The following is a 14283-nucleotide window of genomic DNA, read 5'->3' on the forward strand; positions in this document are numbered from 1 at the left end:
TGATAGATAAACAAAACACATAGGTGCCGAGTGTGTATGCACACTTGGTGCTCATACTCTGTGCTCGTTTGTCCTCTCAGCATGGGGGGGCAGACTGTGCCAGCTGTTGTACAAGTGTTGGAGTAGCAGAGAGCATTATAAAGATTGGAGTTGGCTTCTCAAGTGGAGTCAGAGTGCTTCAAAGGATGCATAGGAAGTGAGGGAGGGAGTTTTCAATAATGGCTCTGCGAAAGAGATCCGTCTCTCTTTGTAAAGACAAGTTTCCTGTTAAGATCCCTTTAAAGCAGAGCATTTGCAGTTTATCGAGTGTAAACTAGTGCCACTGCGTAGGAGTTGTCCGGAGATTTGTAGGGGAGAGTGGGGAGGAGGGAACTGTGTCCCTGCCTGGAGGTGTCACCTGGCAGGCAGGGCGAGAACCGCGCCTCTGGGTTGGTGTTGGGTCACCGTTCTCAAAGCGAGGGATGCTCTCATGCACTGACAGGCTTCTTCCTCTCCTCTGCTTGGTCACCCTTATCTATAGTTCCCGGGGCTTAATTGAGAGCAACACGCTAACAAGATGTTATGATCTAAGAAGGATTTTTTTCCTTTGCAGCTAGAGTGGCTTGGGTAACGTATGGTTTGGGAGGGGAAGGGTTGCAATTTTTGCTTTTCACCTACAGGATATATCGGGTTGTGATGCTCCTTATTTTTTATTTTTTTCCTTTTTCATAGCTCTAAAGCTGCACGATACATTCAGGGATTTCAGAATTTGCCAGCTTTCTTGATAAGATCTGCATTAGGAAAGCCAGCTTTAGACTTTGCTTGGGTATGGTAAAGCTCTTTTTGCTGTCCCACACCTGTGTCGTGAGCGAGGGCTCCCAGTGCTGGGATCACTAAATACAGCTGGGGAGGAATCATCAAGACCTGCTAGTGGTTGCCACAAACTGCGAAGACTATGTGGTCTGTTGTGGACAAATTACCAACAGGTACTTCTGCTGTATACAGCTCCTGTAGCAGTGGGTTCCAAACATCGTGTGAAATGTGTTTCCCTTTGAAGCATGTTGGAGTGATATTTTCCCTGCTGCCTCCTTGTTCTTGTTTCTGTAGGAAATGGGGAAATATTCTCTGTTCGGTTTTTGTGTAGTTTTCAAACGTGATGCATGATTTGGAAGGTGTCATTTATCTTCTGGCATTTATTTCTTTTCCAAGTTTGTTTGTACTTAAAACTCTACCTTATACCATACTTACTGTTCCCTGTGTTACCTTTTCTTTTTCCTCTACATTTGTGGGTAGAACAAACTGCCTTAGTCAGATATTATTAGAAAATGATATTTGTGGTTTGGGGAGGAAAAAAGGGCAGAGTGGATTTTTTGACAAGTCCAGAGAGGTCAAAAAATTCTATTGTCCTAAGTGGACTTTTATTCAGGTTCAGTTGTACGTTTTGAGATCCAGGGAGTTCTGGCCAAATCTTTGCTTATCCAGCTTTTTTATGCCCATTGGAGAAAACATGTGGGCCAATATTGTGTCTTTTCAGCTATTTTGTCAAATATCCTGTCATAGAGGCAAGTGAGGAAGGTAAGGGGCACTACACAAATGCTATTACTTAAAATCTCTCCAGCAGTGGGCTAAAATTTCTTTAAGATTTTGTTATTGCTATTACACACAGTTTTATAGAGAATCTGTCACTTAAGCATCTGAAACTTTATGATCTGTACATGCTATAAACTGGGCAAGTTTTTTCATGCAGGATATAAAATCAAGGGGGAGAGCAATATTATCACTTAGTATTGTCTCAATTAAGTAACCCTAGAAAAAGGGCACTACCATCATCTTTTTATTCTTAATGATATTTTTTATAACCCATATCTGTATTAGATAGAAATAATAACTATTTCAGTTTCTTTTAATGTAGATTTTTTACTTTTATTAAGTTTCTTTTCATATGCATTTGGTTCTCTCTTTCAAAGACTAACCTTCTTTGTCAGTATCATTAAAGTAGTAATCAAGAAAGAGCTTAAGTCTGGAATTAATATTTAATTGTTTCTGTAGAACATTGCTCGCATGTCATTTGTTGTGTTACTTTTACAGTGACAGAATAGTTCCTTTATTTTCTGCTGGGGAACCGCAGTAACGAACCAGGGTTGTTCACATGCTTGTTGCTCCTATGGGCGTTGTATCTTCCTAAGACTGCAGAAGCTCTTCTGGTGGGGTCCTGCTTGATCTGCCTTGCTTCTCACTGTCAGCACTTTCTCAATGCCTCTGTCTGAGACAATGTTCTTGTTTGCACTTTTTTTTTCTTCATTTAGCTCATATGTAACAGCTGGCGTTTTGGTATTTTGGCATTCATGTACTAGAAAGACTTGGGATATTCCTGGAAAATAAAAATCTGATCCTGTAATTTACCCCTGCCCTATGCATGCTTTCATGTATTTAAACTTTTAATATTGAAACTAAATTCCAAAACCTTCAGAACTGTATCATCTTAAGCAGTGACTACAGAAATTATTTTGTTTTTAATCAGGAGTAAAATATTTTTGTCTTCTGAAGAAAATAAGGGGAGTAGACATGTTGTTGAAAGGCACTGAATGATGTCTAGTCAGATCCTGGAAGCCCAGGGGAGTTTCTCAAGTAGAATTAATGATCCTTCCTGGGTTCCTCAGTTACAAGTGCAGCTTTCAGAGAAAGAATAGCCTCCCAGAAAGAATGGCAAGGAGAAATCTAAGCAGTCTGCAAGGGGAAGGTGCCCCGTTACCATCTTCATTGACTCTTAATTCACTATTGCTTTCTAGGGCAACAGAATTTCAGCTCTACTACCACTGGCCTTATGGGATTCTTACTCCTCCCCCCAAAAAACCTCCATTATGAGGAGTAAAGATACCCATGGCTAAATAAATACTATAGGGAAAACGTGTTTTGTGGCGCAGCATGAAGGTGCAGCTGCATCCTGGGAACATTTGGGGCTGAAGCTTTGAAGCAGAGGACAGACAAAGCATTGCCAGACTGTCCTATGGAGGAAATCAGTCTGCAGGGAGCATTGTGGAAAACACGTCTGCCTTGCTGTCTTGAGAAAGAGCAATCTTTTCCACAGTGGGAAGGGAGGCTAAATTATCCCAACACCACATATAACTGTTCTCTGGATATCAAGTAGGGGCTTTCTGTTGGTCATTCAGGGTTTTACAAGGCAGAAAACATAAATCGTACAGAGTTCTAGGAAATCCATTTTTAATAAAGAAAAATTTTAGTAAATGAACTTTAAAAAAAGCATTAATAAGACAGGATGATACTGCAGATACAACTTGCCCACTGGGAAACTCCTTCCAGTCGGTGCCGTGGGAGCAGAAAATCACAAGTCTGGGATTCACAGCCGGAGATGATTCTTACACTGTCTGCAGAGCTCGTGAAGGCTTTTGATTAATGTAACATATGTGGATTTGAAAAGGTGTGGAGGGGTAGGATTTCTGCGTCATGGAGGATTTTGTACCATAAATTTACCAAGGAGACTTTTGTATTTGGAAGAGGCATCCCTAGCTCAGCTAAATTTGTTGACAGTAGCAGTACAGGTGGAAGGGAAATCTCTTTTCTTACCTTGGTTAGGTATGATTTGTTACTGATGCTTAGACAAGAGGATGATTCCTGCTAGTAATATAACATTACATAACGGATGGATCATATGTGCCTTGCAGGTGGAATAGGAAACTAATCACATATTAAAGGGAATTTGTTGCTGGACTTTGTTTGGCCTGAATAAGGAAGCAATCTATCAAGAAGGAAATTATTTAATGTTTTTATAGTGAGAAGATTTTTCTGTGTGTGTTTTTTTTGGGGGGGAAGGGTTCAGGGAAGCATGAATTGTCTTTGTCACTTCACTGGCATCTGACTTGGGTAAAGGTTTAAAGATAGAGAATGAAATAGTCTTTCATTGGGCAAAGAAGACAAGATTTATGTATTTACTGAGTAATGAATTCCGTCAGTATTGTGGAGGTATTTTTATCTTGTTAGGATGAGTCTATTTAATTTAGACGTAATCTGAATTTAAAATATAATTTAACTTATTACAGTATTTTCTGTCCTTTCTTTACAGGTTTCCTGGTCCACTGATACATTTCAAAATGCCGCTGGTAAAAAGAAACATAGACCCCAGGCATCTGTGCCACACAGCTCTGCCCCGAGGTATCAAGAATGAGCTGGAATGTGTCACCAACATCTCCTTGGCAAATATAATCAGACAGCTGAGTAGCCTAAGTAAGTACTTTGTCCTAACAGCTGTATTTTGAACTGATGTATTTTACATTCGCTGTTTCTGTGGTTGAAGTAGGAACACCTTTTCACATTCTCTGAAAATTGTGGCTGAGTCTTCAATCTACTCCTTTTCTGACTAGTGAATAGCATCAGTTTCTGTGAAAGTAAGCTTAGGCTTCAAACTGAATTTCTCCAGTAGCACATCTCAAAACTGTTCAGCTGTATATTTCTGCTACCAGTGGAATATGACATAATAGGATATCTGGTAGCTAACGAAGTCAGTAATTGCTAACCTTAGAGCAATTTTTGAGTAAGGAACATGACATAATGGGGAATATATATCACTGGATTGTTTTAATTCTCTTAACTTAAACCCTTCATCCTGTGGTGGTCATTAAGAATAAAGGTATTTTTTTTAAATAATAAATCCAGAAATGTAGTTGTTACATAGGTTTTCAAACAGTTAAAGATTAAAGATTTTTCTTCCTTCTGTTGTCAACAATTTTTCCCTTGGTGCGTTTTAAAGGAGTGAATATTTCACAAGCTCTAGAACTCTGAAGGAGTTTTTCTGCAAAAGCTGGCTTCTGTTGTTGTTTTTTGTTTGCTCACTTGTTTGTTTTTCTTGAAGTTACAGCAACTTTAAAAAGTTGTCAGATGCACCAGCACGGTAGTATTTTGAATTTCCAATACTGCGGTTGTTTTTTAACCACTAGGATACTAGTATTTTCCAGACTACCAGCACATTAAATATTAAAGTGTGCATGCATATAAATCCAGAAAGTGAAAAGCCTTTCAGCTCCTCAGTATCTTATGGCCATAGGTGATGCAGCCTAATTTGTTAATTAGATTGATTTAGTTATTGGTTTGAGGGTATACTGTACAGTGCTGTGCTTTGGCAGCCTTTCAAAGCTGTTAGTGTCTTCAGCCTAGTAGCACCCTAATTGAGGACACTGAATTATGCAATTGAGACAGGAATGCTTACAGCACATAAATATGAACATTATTAATATAGGTGCTGCAAAAGGGAGGAAAATAATTTAACTGTTTAAATTCTTTTCAGTGAACCAAGAACATGTAGGGTCAGGGTGCAATAGATGATCACCATCCGAGGTCTTAACCAATCACTTGGCTTTTCAGTTTTAAAGAACACCAACTTCCAACCCAACAGCATGGTGTCAGTGCTTATTTTTTTGAGATTCAGCAGTATTTGCTGTGTTTTCTTGATTATACCTACCTCATGCCTGACGTTTCTACAACTGTTCAGGAAGAGTGCAGGATGAATAGAATAGAATAGTTTCAGTTGGAAGGGACCTTCACAGATCATTGAGTCCAGCTGTTGGACTATTTCAGGGTTGACTAAAAGTTTAAACATATCATTAGGAGTATTACCTAAATGCCTCTTAGGCAGGCGTGGGGCACCAACCACCTCTCTAGGAAGCCTGTTCCAGTGTCTTAACTACCCTCTTGGTAAAGAAGTTGTTTCTAATGTCTAGTCTGAACCTCCCCTGGCACAGTTTTCAGCCATTCCCATGTGTCTTGTTACTGGATACCAGGGAGAAAAGATGAGCACCTCCCTCTGCATCTCCCCCCCCCCAGGATGATGTGGAGAGCAATGAGGTCATGCCTCAACCTCCTTTTCTCCAAGCTTAACAAACCCACCGTCCTTTGGTGTTCCTCACAGGATGCAATATTAGAACAGAAAGAACTCAGGGGATAAAAATAAGAATAAAAGAATACCTGTTGAATGGTCCTGCATTTGTTGTATAGCTTGCCTAACGTATCGCACTGATAGAGAGACACTTTCAAGGAAATGTAACAGTAATTATGTAAACTCCTCTTCTGTAAGAGGAGTGTGGTGCTACATGAACCGTGCATACACAATGATGAGCCCTAAATTAGCTGTTTTCACATGGGAGGAGTTTGTCATGAGCTTGTGACTCAGTAGTGGTCAGGAAGGCACAAAATGTTGGAGATAACAAGGAAGGCAAAAGAGGAGAGAAAAGGTACCAGTTTACTCTGCAGCAGCAAGCACAGAATAGGTCACTCAGAGCTGTTTTTTTAATAAGTAGAACACTGATTACCAGGACCTGTTATTTCAGTCTTTTGTTCTTCTTTCCAAACAGCATCATGGTGTTTGCAGTTTTCTGTGGACAGTGCTTATACCAACTGAATTACTGAATAACTAATGTTCCATTTTGGAGTTTAATACAATCAACTGATTTAGTTTTTCAACCTGTATGCATTTGTTTTATTCTGTGTGTTTTTAACAAAAACATTTAATCTGGAATTAAATAGCAAGCATTTTGCAAATTAGTCTTTATTTCTCAGCAATACTGAGGATTGCTCTATAAAAACAGAGGTCTTGTTATAAAAATATGAGTACCTTTTGAAAGTATTTTGATTTATTGTTTTATTTTTTTCTTTCTGTTTGGACCTATAGCAGTACAGATTTGAAAAGATTCGGGAGTTCTTCCGGCACAGGAATGTTGTCTCCTGTATGCTTGAACCCAAGTAACCAGTCTGCACCTCGTGTTTCACTGTTACCAGTATACAGGGAAGCCTGCTGACATGCAGATAAATTTTAGTAGTCATCTGTGAGTCACAGCCAGCAGGCATAGCTTTGCAGCAGTCCCCTGGCAACCAGCTTCTCTGCAGTCCTTCCCTTCTTGTTTTCTGTGGATAAATGGGTGTGCTTGAGAATCAGCCTTCAAGTTGTAGACAGAGCTAGATTTCTCTCCGAGAGCTGAAACTTAGTGTTCTGGTAGGGCTTAATTTCCTTTAAACTAAAGCTGCTTTTGCTTCTGACAGTAAAGTTATGCAAATTGAAATGAATGTTCTTTAACCTGATTAGCACTCTTTCATTTCTGCCTGTAAGATTTTTATGTTACCAGCCCTCAAATAGAGGACTAATCTCCTGCCATTATGACTCTCGAGACCAAGCATTCTTTTAACCTTTCTTCTGATAATGATCTGGACAAATAGCGCTATGATGAAATTAGAGCTTCCAGTACTTCAAATGATACTGAAAAACATTATTTAGAAAAGCTTAGTGTAGAGTTTTATCATGTACACAGATCTCCATTCTTGGAGCTCTTCATAATAATTTGATGGGATTAATCCAGCAACTGGATCTACTGGGACCTGCTCTGAGCCAGGTGTTGAACTGGATGACCTCTAGTGGTCCCCTACCACCTCAACCATTCTGTGGTCTTGGATGCTGTGTGCAAGCAGAGCATATCTGCAGAAACTATACCTCTAAAGTGATAGGAATTCTGTGGGTTTTTAATGTTTTAATATAAAATGAAGAGCTTTACATCAGTATGTCAGCAATAGTTGCTATGTGTCTTCATACAAATTCTGAGTCCTTTCCTAGTTTATTTGATGTGTTGCTTTTAATTGTTCAAGCTGAAAAAAAACATTGACCTTTAAAAGAAATAGAGATAAAAGGACAGAAATACTTATATCTACTCTGAGTGATAGGCCTTGCCTTTCTCTCTGGAACATGAAAACATATCGGTCTGTCTTTACGCTACATACAAAATTGCCAGTAAGTATTTTATTTTTTTCCCCCCTGTCTATTCCCAGCTTTCTCTAACTTGATAAAAGGACCTGCTTTCTGACAGCGTTTCTTAGCGCTGTGGCAACAGAAACTCTCTGGACAGCAGCAGTAACTGTTTATTTCCTAGTCATTCTTCCCTTTATTTCTTGCTTTGTGATTATATCTGCTTTATAGAAGTGCGTACCTATTTTTTCAGCAATGTTGCAGATGCATTTTTACTCCAGTACTGCCTGTGTTGGTTTGTGTTAGTGTATGTTAGGCTATAGCATCCTCCATCATATATGAAACATGACCGAGAGCACTGCGCAGCTGTGCCATTGTTAGATGATGGATAAATAGTTCTCTTGTCTGGGAACAACCTCCTTCTTTGTTCACAACTATCAACCAATCTTGTTTTTCCTTTTATTCAGCTGTTCCTTGTAAATGAAATCTATCACATAAGAAACCTAACTGATGGTGCTCATTCTTGTTCCCAGTCTCTGACACTCCCATATGAGGAGGAGAAAATTTCTCCTTTTGAGTATTTTTTCTGTGTGTATGTTCCTTTTATGAATATTTATATTGCAAGCATTCAGACCAGAGCTTTTATTGAATTGTAGCAAGATGTCAGTTCCTTTTTTTTTTTCCTTTTACATTTCTATAAAGAAAGAGGATGCTGAATAACACTGTTTGCTAAGCTGGAGTGCATTTAATGTTAGTGAAAATAATTTTCAATTAACATTGAACTTCAGTAACCTTTCCTCCCTTCCTTTCTTTTCTCGGTACTATTTACCTTGTTGTCCTAGTTAGTTACTTCTTTTCCTCACACCTTATTTGTAACTTTTCAGGAGTAAAATGCTTACTTTTGAATATATTATTCATACCCCTTTTTTTCTGCTCCAACTCTTTAAGTTTTGTTCCTTATTTTTTGCTTACCATGCCATCCTATAGAGGGTTTTAAACACTGCTGGTCTTGTAAGAGACATTTTCTAACTTCAGAAAACCTTCAGTTTGCCAAAGCTTTGTGTTGTTCAATAAATGGGAAATGTTTCTCTAGAAATACTTACCATCAAGGTGTCTGGACTGCAATGAATCTTTAGAACCAAGCCTCTTCATCTCAAGACCAGCCTCTCTCTCACCATTATGTCTGGACACGATCTTCACGTGGTGAGGCCCCCACATGTTGCATGATGAGAAGCAGGTCTCTGCAGACCTGCAGCTAGGACTTCAGTCAGTATTTCAGAACTAGCAGAATCCTTACAGCACGTTCCTGCTATGGGAATCCTCCTCCTCACTGTGCTTGCAAGAATATTTAGTGTTCTCTGTGAATTTTCTCTTGCCCCTCTTTCTTTGTTTTACTATGATTACCAGAGAATACTGGAGAAAATGTCTTTATGCAGATGGGATGAGGGAACTGGTGGGCTCAAAAACTGAAGGCTTAGAGTGCTTTTCAGAGAACCCCATCCTCTCAAAGAATTCTGTGTGATTTCTTGATATTGTCTCTCCAGTAGTAACAGTGTCAGCAATATGATGCTGATTCATCTCCATTTCAAATGATAATGAGGGAGTGAGCAAATGGTCAATAATTTCTCATTGAAAACAGCTGTGTTAGAAATCAGAGTAGTGTGAAGTCATACAAGTCATTAATTCCTTGCCTACATAAAGCACTGAAGGAACAGCTAGACTTCTCTGTGAAGTGATTGTTAAGACCAGTGCCTTCAACACCAGAGTCAGCTCCCAGCAGTCTTTCCCAGTTTTTCTGAGCACTGAATGGATAAGCTCAGCCAGTTTACTTCATGGTATCCTTGGTGGGAGATGAGAAATGTTATCTCAGACCTCTGTGACTAAAGGTTTTTGAAGGATGCCTTTTTCTGCTTAGATGTCAACAAAAAGCATAAGACCTGCCCCAGAGTTTTTGATATCCTGGTCGGGTTGTCTGATAAATTCCTGGTTCATCTTTGCCAGCTAAAGGAACCAGGTTGTCTCTTCAATAGTACAATTGTACTGTTACAATCCTCACAGCCAGTCCTCATGGATTGCTCTTACACCTTCATAATGATAGATTCCTAATTAGCATAGATGAACTATATTTAGTTACATGATTGTCCAGAGCTTGCTCATCCACAGCCACTAACGGTTTCAAGGATCTACCAAGAATCTTATCTCCAAGCCTGGAAGACAGTTCAGTCTCTTAACTTTAGTCCTAGCCACAGAGCAACCTCACTGAACAGTGAGGTTGAAATAATCCATTGAGAATCAAGCCTAGGGTTTTCAGTGAAACTCTGATATACCTTGCCTTTTTGCTAAAGCATTTAATTAAATGAAATTAATGTAGTGAAGATGAGAAGCTGAATCAACAGGCACCGGATATATTAAGTTATATGTCAAAATTAACTGAGGATGAAAAAATATATTAATAGAAAGAATAGCTTTCTTTTTTTTCTGCATAAAGGAACCCTGGTTATATATTCATACTGGCTTATGTGGTAATTATCCTGAAAGATTATTTTCTAATATATTTGCTATATGATGAAGGAAGAAACTATTCTGTAGCTAGTAGTGTAAATCTGCATAATGTAGAATGTTGGGAAAAGAATGAAGTAGGACATGGGGGTGGGTTTTACTGCTGCCTTTGTTCTATGCTTTTCTTTTTACAAAATGTACTGGACAAAAATATTGTTTCGTATGAGAGTGGAATTGAAATAATAGAAATCAAAGAATGATAGCATATAAACGGGTAACAGACCCAATGCTTAGCTTATTCTGTCTGATAGTTGATAAATTTCCACAGGTGTTTGAAAAGGCAAATTACTAAGCCTATATTTTTAAACTGTAATAATATTCTGAGGTTTTTAAATTTTATATATTAACATCTTTCCAATTTATTATGGTAAATACATTATACATTGTTAAATATGTCAAAACATTATTAAATGCATATTAAATATTTTATATATTATATGTGCATTTTATGAACGCATATCAATACTTTTTAATGATAGGTGGATTCGATTTTGCTTGTGTACATGTTAATTTTCTGTCCCTATGCTGAGTTCCAGAAGTCTGATGAAGAAGTTAAGACTAAATTAATAAAGAGTAATATTTTTGGCAACACTTAACAGTTGTCTTGGTTTTGTTTGTCCCACTCATTGCATCTCACATTGGTCATCTTCTTGAATTTGCAGATTGATGGTGTTTTGTGGCATTGAGCACTTCAAGTGATGAGTTTATTTATTCAGATAGTTACTTAAAATTTAGACCATAGTTCCTAGAGGCTGCTGATACCATAACAGATCTGAGGGATGCTGTTTCAGCTTTAGGTGCAGTCAAAGGGCTTGGGACTTTTGCATTTTTAAAGAAAAGAAAAAGCTGAGAAGAGGTTGGCTACATCCTTCTGTCTCCCACATAAATATAAATATACCCTCTCAGGTATTTATACACGTTGATGAGATCCCCTCTCAGTCTCCTCCAGGCTGAACAGACCCAGGTCTCTCAGCCTTTCTTCATAGGGAAGATGCTTCAGGCCCCGTATCATCTTTGTGGCCCTCCGCTGGACTCTTTCCAGGAGGTCCCTGTCTTTTTTGTACCGGGGAGCCCAGAACTGGACATGGTACTCCAAACACCTGTTCCTTAAGTTTTGGAGATGGATACAGCATAGAGAATGCAGTAATTGAGGTGAATTTAAGGACTGGAGTTTTGAGAAGGACCATTAATTTGTACCCAATCTTGCAGCGTATACGTGTGATTCCATAAATTCGTACAACTCAATGTATTAAGACTTACAAGGCCTCTCTTTTGCCACACTTCAGTTAGTTTCAAATAGGGTTCAAAACACTGTGTAGGGATTGTAGTTGATTTCAGTTCATCTGATATGTCCCCAGCCCTGAGAACAAATCAAAAATGGTGTTTCTTATACCTTAGTATCCCTGCCTATTACTGTATTGGATAGTTAGAGATTAATTTTTGCACAGAAGTCAGTGCTGGGCAAATGTTTAATAAATTTTAGGGAAAAACTAGGTGATAAAAATTAAATGAAGAGGAAAAATGGTGAAAGATTGAAAACTGTAAAACTGATCCATAGTTTTTTCAGATTTTATAAGCCATTGTATGCTAAATTGCCATGGTGATGAACAGGAATGGATGATACATGTTTTGGTGTGTTTAAATTAAAAAAATGAGGAACGCAATAAGCAGTATTATTTTTATTCTATTTTCACCTAATCGCTACTAGCTATTATTCCATTTTCAGCTTGTAGGTGTTTTAAATGTCAGGAGAAGAGTTGTCCAAAAAAGCCTATCATGCATACATTCTTGGGGAAAAGACTATTTGTCACTTCCAGGACATATTTGCCTGTCACAAAAAAAGGACGTTGACACCAGAGGGAGCTGCATCCTGGTGTCACTTTCTTACTGAAAGTTACCATGAATAGAGCCCTTTGAGACAAGAAGCTGCAAAGAGAATGAGCTGATAAATGCATTCCTGAATTTAAAATAAATGCTAGTGTGTCCTCTTATTAAAGCAAAAAGAACTTTGTGCTTTGTTAATAAAAGAATGATGGACTGAGAAGGACAGCTGGTAATATTTGAGGGAATATGCCTTTTGAAAATGGCAAATTTAGGTATATTTCTGGTCAATTAAGCAAGTTTGCAAATACAGTAAAATAAGATTTTCACAGATGTTGAAGAAAACTATATTATCATTTGCAGAAGACTATATTACCATTTAATAGGTAAACAAATCACTGATTTTTTTAATCTGGTATTGTGTATCCAGCTATGACCAAAATCCTAAAGCATTATTATTTTTATTGTGGTAATTATCTGTCATTCTCTATTGTACTGCGTGAAACACGAGTAGAGCTTTTGATCAAACAGTCTCATAATGATGTAAGTGATCTACACTGCTAATAATACTTTGGTAATGACTAATTTTATATAATGACATTAATCTTGATTCTTACCATTCTAACCTCTTCATTCATTGGAACGTGAGCAACTGTGTTTGTTGAATACTGAGCATCCTGCCAATAAGTTTGGATTTTTTTTTTCTTGAAAGTTTTTGTTGTAAGTTACTTGAGTTTTTGTGACACCTTGTGTTGTTCACTGTTATCACCTGTCATCATATATTTTTGTAAACCATTCAAAATTGCAGCTACATTTGTATGTAATACACACAAAGACGTCAAAATAAATACTGGATTAAAAGTCTTGTGTACATACATTCATGCATAGTATTCATTTGAATGGAAGTTATACATTTCACTAAAAGCAAATGTTTTGTTTGGCTTGAAAACTCATTTAGTTCAATATGCTTCAAGCGAAAAACAAAGAAGACTGCCAACAGGCATGTAGGTAGAGACAACATTGTGGTTGCATACCACTTCAAACACGACAGGTTGTTTTTAATGTATTTCCCATTCGAGGATTAATGTTCATAAGCACAGGCAAATTATTCTGTGCAATATGTTTGTGGCTGTATGCAAAATTTTAAAAAGATCTTGAGACAGATTATTTGCAATTGGAGCTCATTAATGAGGTAGATGAATTGTAACCCTGATTAAATGATATAGATAAAACAAACTAGCCTTCAAATACATCTATATGTGAAATTTTATGCTTGATTTTAATTTGTATGTCTCTGAATATTACATGAGTTGTCTAATTAAATTGAATAATTAGAATATATCTGAATATGTTATCAGAAATAGATTAAATCTGTTTATAGTAAATGTATATTAAAAATTTAGTAATCTTGCTCTTGAGTGGATCTCATTTTTAAGTAATTTCTCTTGCTTCAGATACAGGTTAAAGAACATAAACTTTTCAGAGTTTCAAGACGTATATTAGAAAGTCTTGTGTTAGGTGAGTTGCCAGCTAAATGGCCTTTATTAACTTTCCATCTCTTTTACTGTGGCCTAGTCCTCAGACATACGGTTCTAAGACCGGCTGTACCTTTCATCTGCTTCTCACTGTGGCTAGTAACAGATGCCTCAAGAAGAATAAGAACAAGATAAGCATGTGTGATACTTCCCTCCTACTAATCTCTCAGCCTTCAACTGCTTCCAGTTTGGAAGCCTCTTCAACCAGCTGGATTTCTATGTGTTTGCTAATGCTCTGTTTCTTTTCCATGCCTTAGTATCACTGCCAAACTTTAATCTCTCTTTTTTTAGGTCATCTGCAGTTATCTAGAATAGCATAGATCCCAGTACAGAAAGCTATGAAACCTCCCCTTTCTCAACTGTGAAGACCCAGTTATTTACTCCTATCCTCTGTTTTATACCTTTTGAGGAATTACTTATCTGTGCCATGTCTTTTACTTAACTGGCTGTTAAGCTTTCTTAAAAAGCTTTGACTAGGGACTTTAAAAACTCTTGGAAATCTAACTAGATCATTGCACTCCATCTGTGTGCTTGTAAACCTACAGAGGTTTCCCTTTACAAAAGCTGCATTGACTCTTCTCAAGTCATCCAGGTGGCTCCTAATTCAGTTCTTCATAATGATTTATACAAAATTGTCCAGATATCAGG

At 37.7% G+C, this 14283-nt stretch overlaps 1 protein-coding gene across 4 annotated transcripts in view; it reads left to right on the top strand.

Moving 5' to 3' along the window:
• Positions 1–14283, top strand: part of WASF1 (WASP family member 1) — an 87506-nt gene that overhangs the window by 54156 nt on the left and 19067 nt on the right. For 3 of the 4 annotated variants that reach the window (XM_035321382.1, XM_035321381.1, XM_035321384.1), the window contains one exon: positions 4061–4221. In XM_035321382.1, the coding sequence (XP_035177273.1) occupies positions 4089–4221 (133 nt within the window). In that variant the 5' untranslated portion in view covers positions 4061–4088. Of the gene's footprint in view, positions 1–711; positions 966–4060; positions 4222–14283 lie in introns of all 4 variants that reach the window. The other variant, XM_035321383.1, reaches the window with a different exon arrangement.

Source organism: Oxyura jamaicensis, chromosome 3 (genome assembly GCF_011077185.1).
Source record: "Oxyura jamaicensis isolate SHBP4307 breed ruddy duck chromosome 3, BPBGC_Ojam_1.0, whole genome shotgun sequence".
NCBI lineage: Eukaryota > Metazoa > Chordata > Aves > Anseriformes > Anatidae > Oxyura > Oxyura jamaicensis.